Genomic DNA, 23,816 nt, shown 5'->3' with positions numbered 1-23,816 from the left:
AGGTGAGAGCAAGGAAGCCCATGGAAACAGGCTGGATATAGACACTGGAGTGGGCCCAAGCACTGGGCAACATACACGAGTACTTGGACATTAAAAATATATTATAGTGCTCATGAAATCAGGAACAGGAAGTGAATCATAAATAGGCCATTTCTCCAGCATATCATTTTGTCATTAAGAGTATGAGTATTACTATCAGGATCACTTAAACTTGCTAAATTAGTCATTTAAGTTTCCATGCCTGCGATGAATGTCTTAAGTCGGCCTTAAACTAAATACATAAATTGCACAAAGGGCCGGGTGATGTGGTAAAAAACAAAACTTTTAATTTGAGTAAATGTTACTTTTCCATATTAACACATACATTCATATATGTTAATATGAAAAAGTAATCTTATTATGAGGAACAAGATAGACCTTTAAAATAAACCTCACCTCAAACCTGAAAATTCATTATCCAAAAAATAAATAAATTACTACCAAGTGCTGTGTCAGGTCAGGACGATTTAAAAGCCCCATAAGTTATACTAAAGTGACCAAAGTTATGATTGAAAATGTTGATTATACACCGATTCATTGCACAGCGTTAAATGTCAAAACTTCGTTTTCATATTGGAGTTTAAAGTTTAAAGTTTTAAACTTTCTCTAAGACACATACACACAACCAAACACATGTTTATTGCAAGCTTTATTTTTTATTTTACAATCATTGTTGGGGGTAACGTATTACAAAAGTAACGAGTCACAAAAATATATTACTTTTTTCAGTAACTAAAGAACATAACATATTACTTAAACAAAATACGGGAACATATTAGTCATTACAATTCAAGTAACTCGAGTTTTAAGTGCATTTAAATGTATTAAAAAAAAGCTAAACTCCCCCCAAATAACCGACACTGGTATAGGATGTGCAGTTGCATGTAGCTAACGTTGTCAAAACAACAAAACAGAGAGAATGGGGGAAAGAGAAGGAAAAGGAAATCCTTAACTGCAGTTTTGCTCAGTGGCATTATTACCAACAGTAATATGTAATACAAACATATTATTATATATTATTATTATTATATTATCATCATTAAACCTGGTAAATCTGGAATTTGGAGCCAGTGTCAACGGATTCCTGTCTGTTAGCACTGTCACTGAACTACAGCGTTTGCACCTGGGCCGTGTGTTAGCGCCTAATGTCGGGACATCTAAGGAGCAGGAGTCACAAGAACAAGCTCAAGTGTTTAGCGTACAACATGATAATTGAAATATCAGTTTACAATTTGTGAACATTTCAGAGTAAAGATTTGGACTTGCAAAAGATATCTACATTTACTTGAGGAAAGATGAATATAACTCACTTCATCTGATGTTCCTTCAAACAATCAACATATTAAAATGATAGTCTGTAAGTGTAAATGTTCTACAAATGTAATATATTGTGTTTAATTGATCGCAGGGGTCTGTAATTCGACATAAGCAAGATTCAATAACGAATGCAAACTCGGAGTGGCTTTCTGGTTCAATTAGGAAGAGAGGGGGTGGACTTGATTGTTTACTTTCACATTTTCCTCACTTTTACAGACTATCACTTTAAGCAAAAACAAAAACAAGGCTATCACCAATACTATCTGTGTGCTGTCAATTACTTAACAATTTTAAAGCCTATTTCTAATGATAAAATGGTTAAGTGGTTGAAAAATGTAAATAATTCAAATTGAATAGAATTTTGCATTCTTGGCCCTGCATGCACTGTAAGATCAAATGTTGCACACAAATTATATTTTGTTATATTTACAATACGAGCTAGCAAACTTTTATTATGCCACAGCAGCAACTTAACTGCAATGCAAATAGAATAAAACTTACAAACTAGAAAATAGCCTGTAAAACAGCTTAACAATAGTAGATCAATTGTCTTTAACCTGGAACAGAGGCGTCCTTGTCCACCGCCTGACCTCGTTCTCCTTCACCCTGACACAAAAGAGGATAAAGAACAATGAATACATCCTGTCCCACAGTCATGTGTCCAGAAATCACCTGCTTTTTCCCCCTTGTAACTTCTGCTTTGGCCAGGTTTATGTGGCCTATGCTTTGACCTTTGACCTCGGTGGAGAAACATCTGTTTGAGGGAAAGGACAACTGACATAATCCTTCTGCTCATGAACTGATGTGATTTACGTTAAAACCAGCAAGTGCCTGCTCAGGTCCCGCAGGCTGATGGGACCACGGTGGAAAACAGTCCACTACAGCTGAGTAATAAGAATGAATATGGTCACGAGATGAGACAGGAAGTAGAGAATAGGATTTGAACAATATGGAACAATATGGAACTGTAAGCCTCGGAAACAGCGCCGCTTTAACTTCTAGCTGTGAAGAGCTGTGGAACAATCTTTAAAGGCACACTGTGTAACATTTTGGACTGCAACACAAAACATGCTCCCAATGACCAGCTAGACACAGAGGGTAAACAAAGAACTGATTTGGATGAGGACCTAACCTGTTTACATCTTATATTTGGCTGCCTTTTGTCAACATCTCCATGGAGACGAGCCCGAGTCGTCCCTGCTTCCAGTAAAGATCTAGTCTAGAGGAGAGCTGAGCCACTCACATATATTATTTGTTGTCTTTTTTGGGGTGGAGGGGGTCAATCTTGCCTAGGGTGCCAAATTTGTTTGGATATTTTGCTTTCTGTCATGCTCTCCACTAAATCAGGGCTTTTTTTTTTTAAGTGGCTTCAAGTCTTAAAGCTGTGTTGACAACTATTCAAAGTCCATTTTAAACTTCAAGACTGGTCTCAAATTTGCCCTGCGTTAATCTGAACTGCACCCACTATAAAAGGTCGAGTTTTAAACCAGTAATGTTAGAGGAGGGGTTCATGTTGCAGGTAAAGCTCACAGAAAGATAGGGATCTGTGGGCTGGCCGCTGGAGTGAGAGCTGCCTGCTGAAAGATCGGCCATACCAGGCAGGATTTAGCCCCGTGCAGAAAATTCTCACAAGTCAAAAGCTCCTGAATGCACCTTCAAGCCTTCTCACTCAACTTTCGCTAAACCAAAAATGACAGCATGATTACGCAAAACTGAATCAAAAAGTATTGTATAAACAACTTTGTAGAAGCCAGTTTCTCACAACGACAACAAGGTTTAAAAGTACAAAAATACAACATTTCTATTATTATCGGGCGAGTTGAGAGATAAGACAACAAATGAGATTGATGACTTTATTGCTGCTCTTTTGCGACCGACTGTTCATGGAGGAATGTGCGGTGATGCTGTTGCTGATAGCAGCAGGTAAATGAAGCTCCGGTCTGTCAGCAGCTCTCCTGATCACAGCACCTCTGCCAACTACACACACTCACAAGGAATGTCCACTCCAACGGCAACTTACAAAGGTTTTATTGAGGTGGTAGTGACTAAAAATCCTCGGATGGACTGATTCTGCTTTTAGCCAACTCGAAATAAGCAAAAAAAAAAAGAAAAACACACAATGGCCATGAAGACAAGAGAACCCCAAGATAAGTAGCATTCGCCGCCCTTAACTAGTCAACCAATCGTTTTCTGAAGGTGAATGCACAAGCAGAAGTCGACACTGTCTAAGAAAACAATTCCAAATCCCACCTGTCTTCTGAAGCCTAAGACAAGAATCACCTGTCGCTACATCAAGCTGTGAAATGTTTTTGCAGGCCTATTCCAAAAATACAAGACAATGTGGCCCACACAGAGCTCACAGATGACTCAAACCTCAAAAGTATGCCAGATTACAAAACTGTTAAGCAGATACTGCTTTCCCCACTTTGTTGGTTGCAGGACACGGATGTGATGTCAACGGTCCGTCCGAATGAAATGGATCCAGATTTGAACACTTTCTGCAGAGACTTGCTCAGCACCGGGCCAAGAATGTGACTCTGACATTGAGGCCACATTATTCTCCTTGCCATCCCGGTGTAGCCTTTAATTATGAGTCAGACCTTTGAACTCCGCACTCTGGACCTCCTGACTCAAGCCTACACTGATCAGAGGACACAAACCTACGCAAATCTTTACGGAGACAAAAACAAAGGAGAGTTATAGGTAATACACTAACAGATAAACTTACAGCTGTGGCTTCTGACCTCTTTAAAAACCCCAATAATTTAACAACATCCCCCCCTGACCTCTTAACAAGTTTCAATTTCAAAACAAGCATGTTCGAACTGTCAGCTAAAGTCAACAAGTGTCCAGATATTTGTTTTGACCGTTGTACCTGTGTACGATGTTGATGCTGCTCATTTTAAAAGAAGCCGTTCTCTAAGGTAAAGGCTAAGCACTGTGAACTTATCTACACTTTGTCACAATGTTAGAACAATTAATAGACACCTGCTTTTATTTGCAGAGGTAATAAAAATGAATGAATCTATGCTGTAGATATCAATCTAAAATATTTTTGAAAACCCTTAGAAGCTGCAGGTGGTCATATTAAGGTGGAGGTAGATAAGTTTATAAGTGGAAAGCAACTGGGCGCCTAATGTCACAGCCTCTAATGAAAATGTCAACTCAACAGCCTGACCCAATGACCCTAAATTATATATTTTACTGTTGTGACATTAAAGCAGTACTAAGTAACTCATGCCCCTTAAGGCCATAAGCATTTTGCGTTTTTTGTTTTCATCAATTGTCCGTGAGAGTAAATACTACACTGACAGAAAAGACAAAGGGAGAGGCGGTACTGTACATTGCAAAATGGAAAAAAAAATTAACTCAAACTTGGCTGTAAATACTGTTTAAGTGCCCTAGTCCGCAGTTATCTTTGCCCGCTAGCCTGTTAGCTTCTTCTTCTGATTCCATTAGAGTGTATTGCACCTCCGGGGTCGGAGCAGGGAGAGCTGCAAGTGTGGTTTTCTAGCCAGAGACACCAGGGGAAGATGAAAGACCCCCCAATCATCCCATTAACGCTTGTATTACCCCCAGAGGGACTACGAAAAGGATTTAAAGGATTTATTAAGGTAAACAAGACTTCTAAACTACTAGTTATTGTGTGTGAGACATATTTAAGTCGGTCATCTGCACTGGCTTGATTCAGAATTGAGGTGTTATATTTTTGCTCAAAAGGTTTCATCAGTAACTAATCATCTCTGACTGCAGGCTGGACTCTGATCCTTCTGTCGTGGGTGTGAAGCAAAATGTCCTTCAATTTGAAAACAACCCAGTGCAGATGATTGATAAACCTTTGGACAGTGGTTTCGTATAACAATTGGACATAAATCCTCTGCGGTTTGCAATATACAGTTGCCATCTATTAATACCCATAAAGGTGGAGAAGGTGAAGGAGGGACAGGTGAGAGGCCTGCCAATATATTGGACCGATATTTGGGATATTTTCGATATTGGCTATCGGCCGATCTAATGCTGATAAACGCTGACACAAAAGGTTTCATCAGTAACTTACCATCTCTGGCTGCAGGCTGGACTCTCATGCTGGTGTACTGGGTGTGAAGCAAAATGTCCTTCAATTTGAAAACAACCCAGTGCAAATGATTAATAAAACTTCTTCCACTCTTCTTATGGCAACAAATAGGTGGATGGTTTTAAACTTTTCCTTTCCCACATTTTTTATGTACACTTATGTAAACATTCCAATTATATGGTATCGTTCTAGTTTGATGTCTTTCATTCAATGACAGTACCAGACTCCAAACTACACATAAACTTCCCTTAATTGAAAGTCAGTACGACATCACAAATGCAGCTTTCTAATTCCTTGCCCGTTCCTCCAAAGTTTGAGACCGTATAAGTTGAGGGTAACAGGGAGAGACCAGCTGTTCCACGTCTTTTCGCTGATGTGAAGGGAGTGTCAGTCTGTGCTTTCCGACAATCCCTCCTTCCTGTAAAGTTTTCCCAGGTGTAATGGTGGACCTGCCACAAACCACATCAAAACTCTCGACTCACGCGCAGGAAACCTTCTATCACTGCAATTACTCAGACAAGACCCCACATTCAGCGCCTCCGAATCCCAGCTCCGTCTGTTACATGATGCAACACACTCACATATAGAGAAGATAACATTAAACTTAAACAGAAACAGCAGTATGTGACTTAGCCTCTTAACCGAGGCAAAAAAGCCACAAAAGAGGAACAAAAAAAATCAACAAAAGATATAGAGACAAAAACTAGGATGAAAATACAACAAAAGACTAACAAAAAAGTGCCAAAACCACAATGAAAAAGTGGCAAATATGCGATGGAGAAAAAAACATTAATAGGAAATATGATCAGTTTTGTAGGCCTTCGCTTTCAAATGTGGCATTACGCTGGCCTATAGGCTGTGATCTTTTAGATTTGGGTAAAACTGGACTGGAGAAAATGCACTCGGTTGAGGCGGGGGTTACGAGATTAAAAGGGGGTATTACGCTTTTTGCAGGCATTTGTTCATAATCTCAAACACAATCTTGCACTTTGTTGGTTAGAAAATAAAATATTGATCTAAAACAGCTTAAACTAAATATTTTGACTTCCTGATCCTCTAAGTGAGCTACCATAAGCCCCTCCCATTCCCCTCCCACCGGACTTGAGTGGTTGTGGTAAAACTATGGTGAGGGTTTTTACTTTACGATGAAAAGATTTAGCTTTCCAAGAGATTGGAAAAGCACTTTCTGGATACTAACTTTTTGAGTGCTGACGCTGTGGTGCTAAGAATAGGAGGATTCAAAGCTTAGATGAGATGCGCGAGTGGCTTGAAACACAACTCCAAGAATGTTTTTTTGTCAGATAAGTACTGAATTGGATTGAAATGAATTATGTGTACCTATGAGAGAAAGAAACAATTATTCTCAGCCCTATCCCTACTCGCTTTTCTGACCTGTCTCTGAACCACCCTTTTCCCAGTAAAACAAGCTGCTTCAAAGCCAACAACCGCTGCAGTCTGTTCTGTCAGCGTCTTCTCCCCACCAGCAGTGATCCATCCCGGGAGGTGTGCAGGCTGTTTCCTCCGCTGCTCACTGCACAACATGAAAGCCGAACTTTAACTCCTTAATAACACAGCGGAGACACACAGTTGTAATTATGTGGCTTTGCTTTACAACCTGTCGCCTCATGTCCATTATCCCTCACAGAGGAGCTGAGCCGGGCCTTTCAATTTCTGCTTCCAGTTCACTCGTCACGGCCAAACCAGGTGGAGACAATAGCAGACTTCACTTTTTCTTTTCTCTTTTTTTCTTCAAATTGTGATTTAGAGTTTTACGATGATAGGGAATTGTTTTGGTCAGGCTGGAGTCAAAGGTACTAGTTTGTCTTGTCTAGTCAGCAGGTTGGGAAAAAACAAAAAAATCAGTTTTTAAAGAATTGGTTTTGGATTTCTTTGTCCAGTGCTTCCCAATGAGATTAGACAAGCAAACTGATCCAACTGATCAAATGGAAAGAACAGAATAAAGGCACTATCCTGGTCCACAGGCACCACATCACTGGTCAAGAAAGGACAAGGACATCAATGTCTCTATTTTTTCCCTAAACAGTCAGATCAGTTCAGACGATCATCAGAGCCCCTCACCCCTCGTGAGTAATCCCACGAAGCCATCACACAGTCCCATCAGTGTGCTGCCTTCAGTAAGGTGACTGCGGAGTCCTCAAGGCAGGTCCTGCCGACTAAGGTACAGTTTCATACGACAGGCTGAACTCTCTTCCTACCCTGCACATCTCCCACAGCTTCCACTAACAATGTGTGGTCCACTCCAGCCATCCACTTGCACCAAGGATTTGAGAGGAATACAATGTTGCAGTGAATTGACAATACAAATGTTCTATATCGACATCTTCTGGTATTACGCAAAATAATTATTATGTAGCTGAAGTCAATCTCTCCAACTTAGATCATATAATAAGGTGGGATGTAGTAATAATTTGCTACGTTTTCCTCGAATTGTCTGCAAAAACTAGTTGTGGTGGATATTATAACGCATGCTGCTGTCTCAATTGAATATACTTAACAACTTTGCGGCTTGAATACCTCTGTTGCTTTACAGTTCTGCACTATTACGACCGATGAGATACTGAACCAGGGGCATATCGAACAGACGAGAAGCTTTTGTTGAATCTTAAACCACTGTTTGTCAAACATGTCAAATGATGCGTGACTGCTGACACCCGACTGCAGAGGTTCCCCCTCAAATAAGAGCTTATCAGCAGCTGCTTAGAGCTTTGAGTGAATTCCTCTGGCCCCAGGCTGTGGTCAGGACTGTTCAGAGAAGAAACGAGCGGCGAGACAAAGCACACAGGTGCACTCTGGGATGTACCTCCTCCAGCACTTGATGATTAGTCTGAGGGCATATGAGGGACAGTGATAAGAGATAAAGTGAACTTGGTCATGTGTTTGGCTGGGGCCTATTGCAGCATATAGGGAGCAGCGACGGAGGTGAGAAAAAAGTTTAAGTCATCAAAGGGTTAATGTTTGGAGAAATCAATTTACCAAACCTTTGGACAGTGGTTTCCTTTAACAATTGGACATAAATCCTCTGCGGTTTGCTGAATACCACCTATTAATACCAATAACAGCAACCAGAATTTGATAATAAATGAAATGCAATCTCTTTTTCTACAGGAAGTTGTACAAACATGACATTTGTGGTGAAATTTGCTAGTATCCTAAACTCCTGCCATTCGAATGTTCCAGGGTTGTCCTTACCATAAAATTTCACACCATACTGTCCAGGGACGCATCCCAAAAAGCCTCACCATCTGTTAAATGAAGAATGAAATTATTATTTGCAGGCGGACAATAGCAAAATGTAGACTATTAAAAATGTATATAAAATATTCATTCTTTAAATAAAGATGTGGAACAGAAGATCAGTATGAAATACGTTTCGTCAAATATCTAGTTAAAAGTTAAAATCAGCGTCTCCATGCTGACCTCTTGCTCCCCTCTGAGGCTGGACAGTGCTGTTGCTGTTGTTCTCATTGGCCTCACTGCTCATCTCCTTCGGCGGCTCAACAGAGGTCTTGTCGGACGCAGCTCCTTCATCATCAGTTTTCTCCTCTCCGCTGGGCTCCACAGGTGCAGCGGGGCTCTGCTCTGGGACGTCCTGCGTGGACTGGTCCTCGGGAGTTTCTGCTGGTGGAGCTGCACTGTCGGCGCTTGCATCGGCAGTCACTTTCTCTCGCTCAGCTGCAACTGATAGAAACACATTAAGACAGGCTTTAGGCAAGTATTGAAAAGATTTAGTTTCGTAAGAATAGTAGGTTACGTTTTTAAAATCACATTATATAAACACTTCACATTTGTTTTATAGTATATTTCGGCAACATAACCAATAAATCCTGATACATGCTGATGACACTGGAGGGCAGTAATAACTCAAAGAAAACAAAAGGGGCCATTGGATTAAGCATTTAACTATTTCTTTATGTCAGTTTGAGTCATAGCCCTTATGTTACACACCTCATAATCTACTCCATTTTGAAGATATATTTTGAAGAGATGAAACGGGGAAAAAAACCTTTACATGACTAATGCACCAGTCACCATTTAACAACTTGGCACAGCTGGACAATATAATAACAATCGGCTGTAATTTAGTAAATTGTAGGCTGTTGCTTATTAGCTATTAGCTCTTAGTCACATCCAGGTGGGCCCTCCTGACATGGGCCAAAGTTAGTTTTACGGCGGTGCACATTTTGCGGTTTGGTCAGTCTGCGCCACATAATGACAGTGCTTTCCTGGATGTAGCCCGGAGTGGTTTTGCCCTGTGTGACGGTCAGTGGGATTTGGGGCTGACCAGAGGCATCTTAAAGGGGGGGGCACCGCGTTGGTAATGAAGCGGCTGATTACTGAGGGGACTCTTAATGAGCCAGAGCCAGGCAGCTGTTGGGCTGTGTGGGAAAAGCAGGTCAGCCCCGTCATTACCTGACCCGGGGTTAGGAGCAGGGGAAAGCGCTGTTCGACGCATAATTCTGCCAACATACTTCCCCAGGCATCATTCCAGCCTTCAGAAAACCCCCACGACTATGCGGTTTATGAGGACGGCCGGACTCTTCATCACGGGTTGACAGCTGAGCTAAGGACAAGTTTTGAAAAGGTGGGAAATGTGATCCTTTCAGGCTATAGATCAGTGTTTCCCAACCAGGGGTAGATTAACCTCTTAACCCCCCCCTTACCGAGTTCATTTTCTCCAGTTCGGTTTTACCTTAATCTAAAAGCTTCTCGACTGGAGCTCACAGCTTATAGACCAGTGTACGCCTCATTTGAAAGCCATTGTGTTTCTGTTGCTTTTTTGTCGCCAGTTTTGCCACTTTTTCTGCTTTTAGATTTGGGTAAAGGGTCATGTGGGGGTTAAGAGATTGGAAAAAGAAAGTGTCACAGTTAGTCAACATTCATTTCAAAGGAAAGTTAGTTTTAATGATGTTTTAAGTAAAAGGTCTGATTTTCAGAGTATTGTAACTTAACTTTCAACACAACAGACTATTAACCTCTTACTCCCTGCCTTAACCAAGCATATTTCCTCCAGTTCAGCTCTACCCAAATCTAAAACCTTCTCGACAGGAGCTTACAGACAGGCCAAAGTAACGCCTCATTTGAAAGCTAAGACCTACAAAACTGATTTAAAGGTTTTTTGACGATTTTTCTGCCGCTTATTGTCGCCTGTTTTGGTGTTTTTGGGTGCTTTTTGTCACGTTTTTGTCATGTTTGTGTCAAGTTTTTGTTGCTTTTTTGTTGCTAGTTCATCATCTTTTTGTCACCCGTTTTGTTGCTCTTTTCTTTCAAGAAAATGTGCTTGGTTAAGGCGAGGGTTAATACTGAATCGTCTTAGTTTAGTTGGTCACTTTGTAATAATATTGGCAAGGTCCTTGAGGTAGGAAGTAGTTGGTCACTTTGTAATAATATTGGCAAGATCCTTGAGGTAGGAAGTACTCAGAGTATAACATAACGCAAGACAAAAGGTTGGAAGCCACTGCTATAGATAATGTCATCTATCAGTCATTGTGAACACCAGTCACCACCATTTTGAGTCTTAAATCATGAATTAGCTCTCATCAAGTCATCAAGAGTCTCAAAGCTACAGTTAGTTGATAGCTTTTGAGAACTTACTGTATTTCTTAACAGTCATAGTCACAGGATTGCTCAAGCGTGCATTTTATTTCCCCCTTTGCTCAACATAATTGAAACACACTGGGTTTTAAATCATATCAACACCATTAAGGTCATTTTGTTTTGTATCAAAGTAGTTTAGATTGACAGAAATAACTTGTTAGTGTGGATGTGTACAATACTCCTAAAAATTAACTGACCCCCTGAAGAACAATATCTTGGCTTCTGTTTCCATCAAGTGGCTGACAGGGGTACTACATGGCCGCCCCTGTGATCATACATAAATGAATAACAAGTTGTTCTGAGCAAAGTAACATTTCAATCACCTCTCAAGGCTATTTATATGATTAATTTATATGATCTGATTATGTTGTCCTGTTTTGTCAGTTCCGCTGCTGTATCGCCTGCCAAAATGAAGCAATGCGCGCTTCCTTTTCATCTGTTTAACTGATCTTACAAAAGAGGAAGGAATGCAATAGCTCCTTTGTTCATAGAATTAATATGCGCTACACCCTAGTCACATTTAAACACATCATGATATTGTGAACAGAGTGTTTGTTTTGTAAAGTGCTCTTACCTTTCTGCTCCACTTGGTCTTCAAGCTTTACCTCTGGCTCAGTTGTTTCTTGTGTTTCTTGTGGTTCTTGCGGTTCTTGTGGTTCTGGTGTGCTGCCTTCTGTGCCTTCAAACTGTAGTCCTTCAATAACAACATTGGAAATAGGGAAAGAACAGGGTGTAATGTAAAACCCAAGATAGTTCAAACATTACATCACATTTTGGTATACAATCCAGTTACCATTAGGTACGAAAGTCACAACAGTTGGGCTCGGTTCCATGGCACTCAGCGGGATCTGGACTTCATCTTGCCTAGAGGACAGGTCGACTGAGTAACGCTGCACAACAAAAAATACAACATTAGCCCTTGTACAGGTTCAGTATCTGTAAATTGTCCACAAAACTCACTCGGCCTCTTTTCCGGGCCACGAAGCAGAAGAGTGCAGCAAGCAGAGTAATGACAATGATAACTACTATGATTATAATGCCTGCAAACACACATTTACAGGTTACAGGTTTATCAAATCAAAAAGAATTTGGAGACGTTTGGTGGACACTCACCAACACGATCACCTTCTCCATGTGCTGCAGGGCGAGCAGTCGCTGCAGTAACAAGTTTATTTTAGATGAGATTGTCCAAGAGTATGACAATAAATGTGTCTATAATGTCAATACAAGTATTCATAAAAACAGACCAAGGGCTGCCCCGAGGCTGACTGACAGAAACATGACAGCCATTCTCACACTTCTACCACTCACACAATCACACAGCACAGTCATACAAGTATTGGTCAAAGATACAAGGGTAGCAGCAGTATGCACTAACAATAAAAACTGTGTTTTTGTCTTGTACGTCTTGAGTGCCTTGAGGAAATCAGTTACTAAATGCTTGCTCGTGTATCAAACACAAGCATGAGCTAGAGTGGATCAGCAGCAGTATCATAATCCTTTAAATATCAGAATTGGAGCCCTAATGCCGTACTGCAGACATGTTTTAATGGTAAATTGGCGCAACATGCCCACAAAAAGCTATTTGCTATTTTCAGGCTTTCACCTGCTGTTTAGTCTTGATAAATGAACCCTTACTGAATAGTCTAAGCATTTCCCAAACTTTTTTTTGTATTTGTTGTTATAAATAAATATGTTTATTTGTATGAGAAAACATACACACACCCACACAAATGAAAACTGTCTTCAAAGTAATGCTAAAATACTCTCAAACTTCTCCGAACTCCAAAAACATTCATTACAAAGTATCACTGAAATAGCATTCATTTGAATCTAATGTTTAAATACTACTACTATACTACTTACAACTATTTATTTCAATCTTAGATACTGGGTGAGTGAGCATACGTGGCACTAAATGTAGAAGATTTCCTCGCCCTCTCTCTTTGAAAGTGGCACACCCTCTCAGTCTTTACTTACTTGTGTCCCGCAACCCTGATTTCGCGGTGGTCTTGATGCGAGGAGGGGGCGTGTCTGGTGGAGGTGGGGTGACGTGAGGGAGTTTAGTGGATGGACCTATTAAAGAAATAAATGATTTGTCTGAACATATAACACTGTTTATCTTTGAACCACACACTTTACTGACTGCGGCTCACCTTGAGTTGAGTGGAAATTTGTGTAGTTGGTGTCCGTCATGTTAACTGTGGTGCCCATTGGCTTCATTGTGCTCATCATGGTGTTGTTCGTGGAGTTGATGTTCATGGTGTTGAAAGTGCTGTTCATAGGCATTGCGGTGGTGTTTGTGGACGTGTTTGTGGACATCGTTTGTGCCGAGATCAATACCATTTGCACACCCACTGAAACGCAACCCAACAAACAATTGCAAATGATTTAATAACATGCTTAACATGTCACTTAATCAACATTTGAATAGTTCAAAAATACTGACAACTAAATAAATAAATACATCAATGTCCCACCCAGTAAATTGACATTCACACTATTTACTGCCAATGAAAAATAATAATTTTCAGTTTAAATGACAAAATACAAAAAAATGTACTTACCCAAGGCCAAGTAGGAAACAGCAATGTGAGCCATTGTTCCAGCAAAAGAGGCAAACTGCTCAGTTAGGGTAAGAAGCACAACACGATTCTTCAATTCCTTCCTGAATGCTTTAAAGTGTCGCAGATAGCAAGAACCAAAAAGAGGATGTGCTAAATAATGAGTGCAGGAACAGAAGACATTACTTCAGAAGTGTTGCGTCGTTAAAACAATTCCTTTTTCTAGAATTATGCTACGCAAGAGTGAAGGGGAAAATTTCGGCATAACGTGTAATGGAACACACGTCATCAGGGCTATTTTATACACATTTGAATTAAATGTGTATAAAATAGCCCTGATGACGTGTTTGTCATTCAAAAAAGAACAGCAACAAAATTATGTTGGAGCACACAACAACAGTACATAGTGTGTTGTAAAGTGCAAAAACCCCAGTGCGGATTCTCTTATCAAATAATAAATACCTCCTGTGTGAACATGGCACATCAAAAGTATGTTAATTAAAGCAACACATTGAAATTATGTGAGTGACCATGACAAAATGTTTTTCTTGTACTTTTCAAACAAACAAAAAAGTGATGCCTTGTGGTTCTTTAATGTGAACGCATGCAAAAGCGAAAAGATATATAGCAGGGGTAGGCAACGTCAGGCCTGGGGGCCAAATGCGGCCCTCCAGCACACAACCTCTGGCCCCCAAGAGGATTTTGAAAAATATTATTGTGCAAATCAGAGATCAAATACCTTAAACTTAAAGTCTAAAAATGTGAGAAATAGTCAGTATTTTAATGTCCTGTCAGAACATCCCGCTTGGTCATGTATATTGTATAACAGTGATTCTCTGCTGGTGGGTCGGGACCCAAAAGTGGGTCATGGAACCATTTTCAGTGGGTCATGAGTCTATAGGGAACTTTTATTCAATATTTTCCATCTGAAACTGCATGGAAACACTAACTGTGTCTGTTAAAATTAATGTTATTGGGTTGTTCTGATCATAATTTCAGTCTTAATGGGATATCTACTGCTTGTTCAACAAAAACTTGTGTGGAAAGTATAATATTTTATACAATTGGCTGGTTGCACGGTGTGGCTATGCTAGTTCCTCTGACCTGAAGGTGTGAGCGCTGGTACTTCCTGTTTTCTTTTCCTGGAATAATAATCATATTTTCTAAAGATTATGTTGTGGGCGGTGAGTTCCTGGTAGATGATCATTTACTGTGTTCAAATCTTGATGTAACGAGTTCAGAGGAGACGCCTGTGATCATAAAGGATAGTTTGTCTTGAAGCTAAAGGCTAACATGCTATAAAAAAAAACATATAAAGGCACTATTTCAAGTTGTGTACTGCATTAACCGCTTAACTCCCACCTGAACCGAGCACATTTTCTCGACGAAAACAATGAGGGAAAAGTGGCAAAAATGTCACAAGAAATTGACAAAAAATTGACGAAAAATGACAAAAATGTGACAAAATACTGACCAAAAAATGACAAAAATGTGATAAAAATATGATAAAAATGTGACAAAAAAGGGACGAAAAATTGATGGAAAAGTGGCAAAAATGTCAAAAAATGTCACAAGAAATTGACAAGAAATTGACAAAAAATTGACGAAAAATGACAAAAATTTGATAAAAAATTGACAAAAAACAAAAAAAAAGGGACCAAAAAATGACAAAAAAGTGACAAAAATGATGGGGAAAAAAATCTGATGACGTGAGGAAAAAAGATCCTCTCGGTTCAGGCGGGAGTTAAGAGTTTAAATTAGCCTTTAGCTTCAAGACAAACTCACTGATCCTTACAAACATAAACGTCTCCTCTATGGAAATATTTCTACCAGGAACTCACTGGTCTGAGCTAATCTTAATGGAAATGAATACGAACAGGAAGTACTAGCGCCCACAGCTTCAGCTCAGAGGAACTAGCGTAGCCACATTGTGCAACAAGCCTATATATGACAAATTACAGCTTTATTTGGGTCTTCGGGTTGTCATCCGAGGGTAATGGGTCCCAAAGCCCTGCCACCTGAGAAACACTGATGTAAAACATTGGCATTTGCTGAAAATAGTTCTACAATGTTGAGGTTTGGCCCTTGGATGTTTTGGGAATGATGAAAATCAGCCCTCCACAACGCAAACTTGCCTACCCCTGATGTATAGGCTCCACCACGGATCACTTATTCATTATTGCGCATATATAGATAAGGTGGTCACTAGACTTGCTCACTAGATGTCACTGTTACTTAAGAAAAGGCATCAGTGTCAAGGCAACTGGAGAAAACAAAAAACAAGATAGGAGCATGGTTTGCAAACACGGGTTTTGCTGTATCCTTTGATTATGAGGCAATTTATAAGTAAAAAATAACAAAGATCATCTATTTGCTGTGACATAGAGTATAATACATATTTTACTGTAATTTTATTGTGTGTGAGTGCAAAAGCATTGTAGACATTTTCACCGTGAAAGGTATCAATTCAGTAATAGTAGCAGACCAATTCCAAGTGTGCAGTGTTCAGTGTTAGCCAAGGGATGAGCGAGAAGCAATAAGAGCTGCATCGGCTGAGAACTCGCAAACCCACATCTCAAGGTGCTGTGTTTTCAGTAATGAGCGCACCAGACAACATATTTAGCAATTTTGTGAAATGCTATTCTCTAGCATTGCCTTTGCAACCTTTTTATTGCCCAGTTTCAAACAATAAAGTGATTAAAGGAATTTCGCTCTATTGACACAGAAATGTATCAAAAGATCAACCTCTTTACCATGTTCCTGCAACAAACCGACCCATTTTAAACCTTTGAGCCTTCATTCAAGACTCCATCATTTCATTTTTTTCAAAATATTATGATATTCCAATACTTTTGTTTAGTTCTGTTTGTTTCAAAATGTCCTTCTTTTGTATTCTCTTTCAGGAATAAGGATGTAACAGACTTTGTAATGTTGAGGAGAGAAGGATATGCACCATTTGACAAAACAAGTGCTCTCTGTCTGGACATGGGACACCTCCAAACCATCATCCTATCGTCATCATTATCATCAGCAGCAGCGACGGCAGCAGCCACAGCCTCCGGGAGCCTGCAGTCCCAGCCTCTCACTTTCTGGCCCTCTGGATGAGCTAATGGAGGAGAGCAGAGCTGGCGACACCATGTACCGGTGTGTTCCTGTGTGTGTGTGTGTGTGTGTGTGTGTGTGTGTGTGTGTGTGTGTGTGTGTGTGTGTGTGTGTGTGTGTGTGTGTGTGTGCGTGTGTGTGTGTGTGTGTGTGTGTATGTGTGAGAGAGCGCGGTGGACCACCCACCCAGAAGGATTCAGAGCAACAGGATTCACAGCCCATTCTGTTGACCTGCCACACCGCCCCGGCTCTGCGCAGGACCCTCCCCAATTGTTCCGGCTGCTAACACGAGGACCTTGGGGAAGGGAAGGAGGGGGGTCGGCGATGGGATGGCAAAAGGGGAGGGGGGGGGGGCAAAGAGAAGCAGTAAACAGAGGGCTGAGCTCCCCTCCTTCAGCGCACAAAGGGGCTGAATTGTGTCAGGGACTGGAGCACTTTTTAAAATGGCCCTGAATGAAACATCTGTGGAGGCTGAGCCCTATTTTGCCAGTTCGACCACAGTGACAACCTGTTTTCTCTCGCTCGAACCCCCCCCCCAAAAACTCTCCCTCCCACCCATTCTCTCCTGTCCCCACCCGAATCCTAATCCGCATTATTTCTCCCTTGGCCTTGTTAAAATACTTTTACTGTATACTCGCATTTGCCAAGCGAGTAACAGAGAGGCAACAGTAAACCGCGCCGCACGGAGTGATGACCCCGGCGCTCGAGTTTGGTTGAGGATACACCGGGTTTGACTCAAGGAATTTGCACGCACTGTGAATTTGTTTTGAAGCTAAAATGCAAAATTAGGACGTTTTGGGAGGGAGGACGCTGTTTATAATACACACGTCAAGGGCACAATGAAAAATGTCGGAAAATGGGCGATCGAAAGGGAATTATTTACAGAGGAGAAGTATAATATTCCTAATTGCAAGAGACAGTCCAAACAATCGCTCTGTTGAGGGAAGGTTTTGAGTTCGAGCACAAACAGAAAAGGGGCTTGGCTCTCTGGATCGGATCGTGCTGCAATGCTACGTTAAAGAACACAGCGTCTACCAGGAGTGTCAGTCAGGAAGTCAGATTAGTTTGGTGCAGTTTATTTACAGGCCCTATACCTATTTATTTTATACGAGTGGAATAAATGTTGGGTCCATATTGTAAAAGCAGATGTTTGTGAAGAGTTGGAATGTTCAAATTTCCCTCATCAACCCAAAACATGCACAGTAGGCTGCACCTTCAATTGACTGAGATTCTTCAAGATCTGGACCTGGTCCTGGTGCTGTCCTGTGTTTGCCCCAGTGTTCCTGTCAGGTTGCCCTGAGGCACTGGTTGAAGGACTTGCATAAATACGGAGGACACATTTTCCCCTTTAGGAAAGTATTAAAGAAAATATTAATTTCGGTTGGTTTGGTTACTGTGGGGGAAAAAGGAGATGGTAGCAGCATGTCGCTAAATAAGAGAAAGGAAGACTGCATTGGTCAACCATCTGACTAAAAAAGACACATAAGGGGTTTGTTGCTGGCAGTGAATGCCTAAACATGGATAGATATTAGTTAAGTTTATTTATTTAGAGAAACAGGGACAGTGTACAATAAACAGTAGCCTCAAGGGGAGAGATGCATAGTACCAGCCCAAGAGCTAATTTCCACCCGTAGTCCCTGGGCAGGCTGATGTTATAGTAAAATACATAAAACATCATACACACATGGATAATGGCATTTACATTGACGGAATTCATATTAAAAAAAAGTCAAATTACAATTCACATGCACAAAAATCAGATAAAAAAACTCTTGTTCACATCTTTCATAGAATTAGATAGATATTAAAGCAGTACTAAGTAACTTAATAAATCCTTTACGTAGTCCCTCTGGGGGTAATACAAGTGTTAATGGGATGATTGGGGGGTCTTTCATCTCCCCCGGTGTCTCTGGCCAGAAAACCACACTTGCAACTCCGCTGGCTACAGGTTGGAGGCCTCAATACAAACTAATAGAATCACAAAGAAGAAGAAGAAGCTCACAGGGTAACGGGCAAAGCTAACTGCGGGCTCGCCCCACTTAAACAGTATTTACAGCCAGGTTTGAGTAAAAAAAAATCTACATTGTGTAATTGGATGTACAATATCCCTCTCTTCCTTTGTCTTTTCTGTCAGCGTAGTATTTACTCTCACGGACAATTAATGAGTAAAAAAACGCAACATGCTACGACACCTGCAGTGGCGCGTATGACCTCTAGGGGCATGAGTTACGTATTACTGGTTAAAGAACATATTCATAATACTTTTTTGGTTATTTTGATTTAATATCTTTATAACCAAAACTATCTGACATGTCTGAAGTTTAAAGCCTTCTTTCTAAGGACTTTCTAGTTCAACAGTGACCTTTTGCCCCTTCTGTCTTGGAAGCATACGAAGAACCATATGAAGACAAATCACCACACTAGTGAAATTGAAGCCGCCCCAAAATTACGTCTTGAAAGCGAATTTGCATCGTGATAAATCAACAATCCTGTGGTAACTCTAAGCTAACCGAGCCGCACTTGTGATGGATATGGAATTCAGTGATCTCCGTCATTGGGTTCGGTGTCCATCCATCACCCCCGTTCCGCATGCCTATTAGTCCTGTACTCGTAGGACTACCTCTTCCTGCTCTGCCCCACATACAAAGAGAGAGACCACTGAGTCATTTCACTTTAATTGAAGAGGAAACAAAGATCCCCGCTTACTTCCTGGTCACCCATTTTCTTTAATCAATTTCCCCCTCCCGTTTGGTCCTATATCTTCTGTAATTACTTTCCTTGGTTCCGCCCCATGTGGGTTGCTCCCCGCACACATCTACGGCTCACCCCCTACTCCGAGCAGGCAATACCTTCAGCATCAATACCCCCCCATTGGCTCCTCCATCTCCAACAATAGAGAGGCTCCAGAACCAACACAAAGCCAGGCCTGACCCTCCCCACCTACTCCACTAAAGCCTCATGCGGTATGTCGTCCCATATTCAGCAGATATGGTCGCACATGCACACGAGCGCACCGAGAATGGGTGGGGGGGTTGGTGGCTGGGGGTAAGGCAGTTTTAAAGAGCGGCTCAGCTTGTAATCGCTGGAGTTTGAACTCAGGAGGACTTCTGATGCTCAAGGGTCAAGAAGCCAGAACACTCATTTGGCTTTGGTCTTTCTTCTCCGCTGCCCTCTGTCACTCTGTCATCAATAAGCTCCTTTATACAGTGAGCTTCCCCACCAACGCCAACGTCCTCACTGCGACAATGGCCGTGTTGTCCCTTCATTTATCACCATCAGTTCAGCGAGGGAACGTGTCCCATTGATTTGATCATTGAGTTTAACCTGCTTATCGATCTGTTAAACTGTCCAAACTCGCAGTGCATGATGAGTCCCAAAGGAGACAGACAGAATTTGCAACCATTAAGATTGAAATTCAACACGATTGTGGTTTATTGCTCGGTTCCATCACCAGTGTGGGCCACGTCAGCTTATTTTAACTGTAAATTGATCTTAAAGGCACACTGCGTAAAATTTTGGATTATACCATTGCCAGCATTACAAAACACACTCCTAACAACCAGGGATATCAAAGAAAAGATTTGGAAGGGGGTCTCAAAATATCTTATTTAGTCATCATCTAGAAATGTCCCTGTTCTCAGTAAAGTTGCGACCTGTAGGAGAGGTGAGCCGCTGAGAACAAGGACAAACAATATCTTAAATAAAATAAATTCTTGCACTCCATTTATTGGATGAAATGTTATGCGATGAGGCTATAAATGTAACATTATTGTATATTTCATCTCATCATTATCATCTGACCTCATGTGTGTTACATGACAAGACATTGCAACGTGTTTGAACAACTATTCATACTTGATGTCTGTTAGGTAATCTTAGCCATCCCTTATTTGAATAAGAGCAATTAACATGAGTATTCAATTTCTATTCTGTAAATAGTTTCCCCATTCATTTCCCAAGTCGTTTAAGGACAAGACCAGCCAATTGGCGATTTTAAGCCAAGTATTATGCTGTATCTAGATATGTTTATTCTCGATCAGGGTTGTGGTCATCTGCAGAATATCAAGGCAAATCATAGACATTCAACACTTCTTGGAGCCCTCATTTTTTATCTTAGTTTATGAAAACAGGATGTACAATGGCTTGCTTTGTTTACAGTTTGATAATTGTGTTTAGAGTCAAAAACAACATTTTCGAAGTCCAGTAATGAATTTGCTAAAAGGGTCTCATCATCATCATCATCATCATCATCAAGCATGCTCTTTAGAGCGTAGCTTATGGCAGATGGAATCATTTTCTATACTCTGTATCTGAAATGTTCAATGTATGTAGCAGAGGTGGTAAATTTACTCACGTAGAGTTTTTGAGGATCTCTACTTTACCTGAGTGGTATTTTTGTTGAGGACTTATTACTTTTACTCCACTGCGTTTGAAAGATAAATATAATACAGTACTTTCTACTCCACTGCATTTCTACAAAGGCTCCAAAGTAAAACGGATATAGTGCATTTTGTTCATTTTCCAAAGCCTAATAATGCACATTATATAAACAGTGGGAGGCGCTGTGCAGATGTACTGTCAAATGCCATTGACTCAAACAGGGAAGAAAGTTTGGCCTTGTCTGTTGCCGTACAGATGTGGTATTGGGGCACAATTTTCATATTTTTAAAGCTGTCGAGAATGGAGCTAACCATCGCAACTTGAGCGAGAGCAAACCAATCAAACACAAAGCGACTTAAGCTTTGTTTGTCGTCCTCCACCATGATTGTTTGTAGTCCACACGTGCAGTCGAGCAAATGTTCCGGTGAAAGCCCTCAGAGCAGCTTCTTGCTGTGGCTTTAAGGACAATTCCAGGTAATTTAAAACAAAAGAAAGGTCACTGGTAAGATCGTTGTGTCGAGGCCGCCATCGTCACTGTTTCGGTAACAGGAGGAGCACAGGCGTTCGATGGAAAATCCTAGCGTGGACGATGACGCACTGTTAACACGCTATGATTGGCTTGTGTTGGTTTTGCCAGAGTCAGCGAGATTCAAATTGCACAATTCCAGACTGTATCCCCATGTACCTCGTAACATGGAAGATCGGTCTGGCTCGTGCCAGGCTAGTACTAAATAACTTGTTTACCATAATAAATCCTTTTCGTAGTCCTTCTGGGGGTAATAGTGTTAAGTGTTAATGGGATGATTGTGGGGGGGTCTTTCATCTCCCTGGTGTCTCTGGCCAGAAAACCACACTTGCAACTGTCCCTGCCTCTGACTCGGAGCCATACACACTAATGGAAACACGAAGAAGAAGCTAACAGGCTAACGGGCAAAGCTAACTGCGGGCTAGCGCCACTTAAACATTTACAGCCAAGTTTGAGTGAAAAGAAATATCTCCCTTTGTCTTTTTTATCAGAGTAGTATTTACTCTCAATGACAATTAAAAAATCCAACATGTTATGACACCTGCAGTGGCGCTTATGGCCTCTAGGGACATGAGTTACTTTGTTCTCCTTTAAATGGATTTGTACTTTTTCTAAACTAATGTTGTTCTCTACCAAAACTACCAAGAGTTGTGTTTTATTCCTGTTTCCTTTAGAAGAGTTGACGCTCCTTGTGGTCTTCAATCCAGACATCTTCACTGAACTGGTTAGATCATGTTTAGTGCTCAAAGTCAAATTGCCTCAACCATAAAGTATTTCTCTTTAACAGCAGTCAATGAATGTTTGTGGCTTCATGTAAACTGCTTCGTCCCCCTCAGAGCAGAACGTGGGTCCTGGCGTTTTGACTGGTAAAAATGTATGGCTACATTACTATTAGTTATTTTTCCAGACAAATATATAGATTTAAGTTATGGAAAAAGGAAAACCAAGCACAACTCACACACGAATTGCGAAAGACCACACTGGGGCCGGCCGTGTTTAGACTAATAATGAAATACGCTTGTCATCGCAGCTCTGCTTGTGGTGTCAACAATATAAGGGCGTTACTAAATGTTCCCTGTCGAAATTCAAAAACAATGCCCATAAATTGAACGTGTTGCAACAGCCTCTCCCCCCACAGGGACAAGCTGTGTTCATCTGTTACAGCCTGGATCAGAATGCCCTTGCAAATTATTCACACACCTTTATTGGACTTCGCAAATCACAAATATGACCACCCAGAAAACCCCGCTTACCACCCACATGCACTATGGATTTATCACTCAGCTGATGCCCGCTGGACGACGAGTGAGAGAGGCATATTGGTGGAGTCATTTGATTTGATGGGGAGGTGAAACATCTGAGAAGCCCATATAAATAGATATTAAGTATGGGAATGGAGAATGCAAAGTGTTCCCTGGAGGCAGAAATGGCTATGATCCCGCCAAATAAGGTGTTGATGTTGCATTGTAAAATGCTCCGGAGAGAAAGTTAGTGTGTGGTAAACGCTAGCCTCAAGTTGACCTCATGTTTGTTGTGCCATAAAGAAAATCTACAGGTTGGCAATAAACAGCTACAAGATCGCAAATTATTAACAGAGCATGAGTTGAGAATATTAAAACATGTACAACCCTGGGAATGTAAACCAAGAAGTATACTGTATGTTTCTTTCTTGCCATTGTATTTATGTGGCATAACATTCAAATGAACCGTTGAGAAGGTGGAGGATGACGTGGCAACGTGTAAACAAGCAGCAACTTCCCTCTCTCGTGGTACAGCTGCGTTTTCTGCTAACTTAATTTGTAGTTTCTGTTCCACATTGTTTTACTTCATACTTTTGTACATCTTTCCTGTGTTTTTGTGAGGTTCAGCAGATTTTTTACTGCAGAACGTCTGTACTAGCCATGTAGGACACAGCTTTAAAAAGTAAACAAACAGCTAGCTTATGAGCTAAATACTTTTGAGACCGAACAAATTTCTTCTTCTGAAACACTGAAGAGGCACCAAGAGCCCCCCACACCTGCAGCACAGAGAAGGCGTCACAAGAGGCGCTACAGGAAATAGAAAAAAGGGACAAATACAGAGGTATCTGGACAAGACGAATGCATTCTATCCCTAATGAACGATCACTGGAGAATAAAGTGCATTAACTGCTACGCACTTCCAAGAAGATGGTGAAATACTCTTGTGGAGCGGAGGG

The 23,816-nt window shown here is 41.0% G+C and overlaps 1 protein-coding gene across 1 annotated transcript; it reads right to left on the bottom strand.

The window, feature by feature from the left end:
* Window positions 1-1,566: 1,566 nt before the first annotated feature.
* Window positions 1,567-13,336, bottom strand: LOC306960482 (uncharacterized protein; the record flags this gene model as incomplete). The annotated part of the gene is made up of 9 exons (XM_079552912.1): window positions 1,567-1,962; window positions 8,642-8,694; window positions 8,870-9,130; window positions 11,622-11,741; window positions 11,841-11,937; window positions 12,008-12,087; window positions 12,161-12,202; window positions 13,028-13,123; window positions 13,204-13,336. 8 exons carry the CDS (start codon window positions 13,334-13,336, stop codon window positions 8,651-8,653), a joined length of 873 nt encoding a protein of 290 aa, XP_079409038.1. The 3' UTR covers window positions 1,567-1,962; window positions 8,642-8,650.
* Between the last annotated feature and the right edge of the window lie 10,480 nt (window positions 13,337-23,816).

The sequence above is a fragment of the Gobius niger genome, assembly GCF_951799975.1.
Source record: "Gobius niger genome assembly, chromosome: 3".
In the NCBI taxonomy this organism is placed as follows: Eukaryota; Metazoa; Chordata; class Actinopteri; order Gobiiformes; family Gobiidae; genus Gobius; species Gobius niger.
The sequence above is the reverse complement of the archived record's forward strand: the minus strand, read 5'-3'. Positions and strand labels throughout refer to the sequence as shown.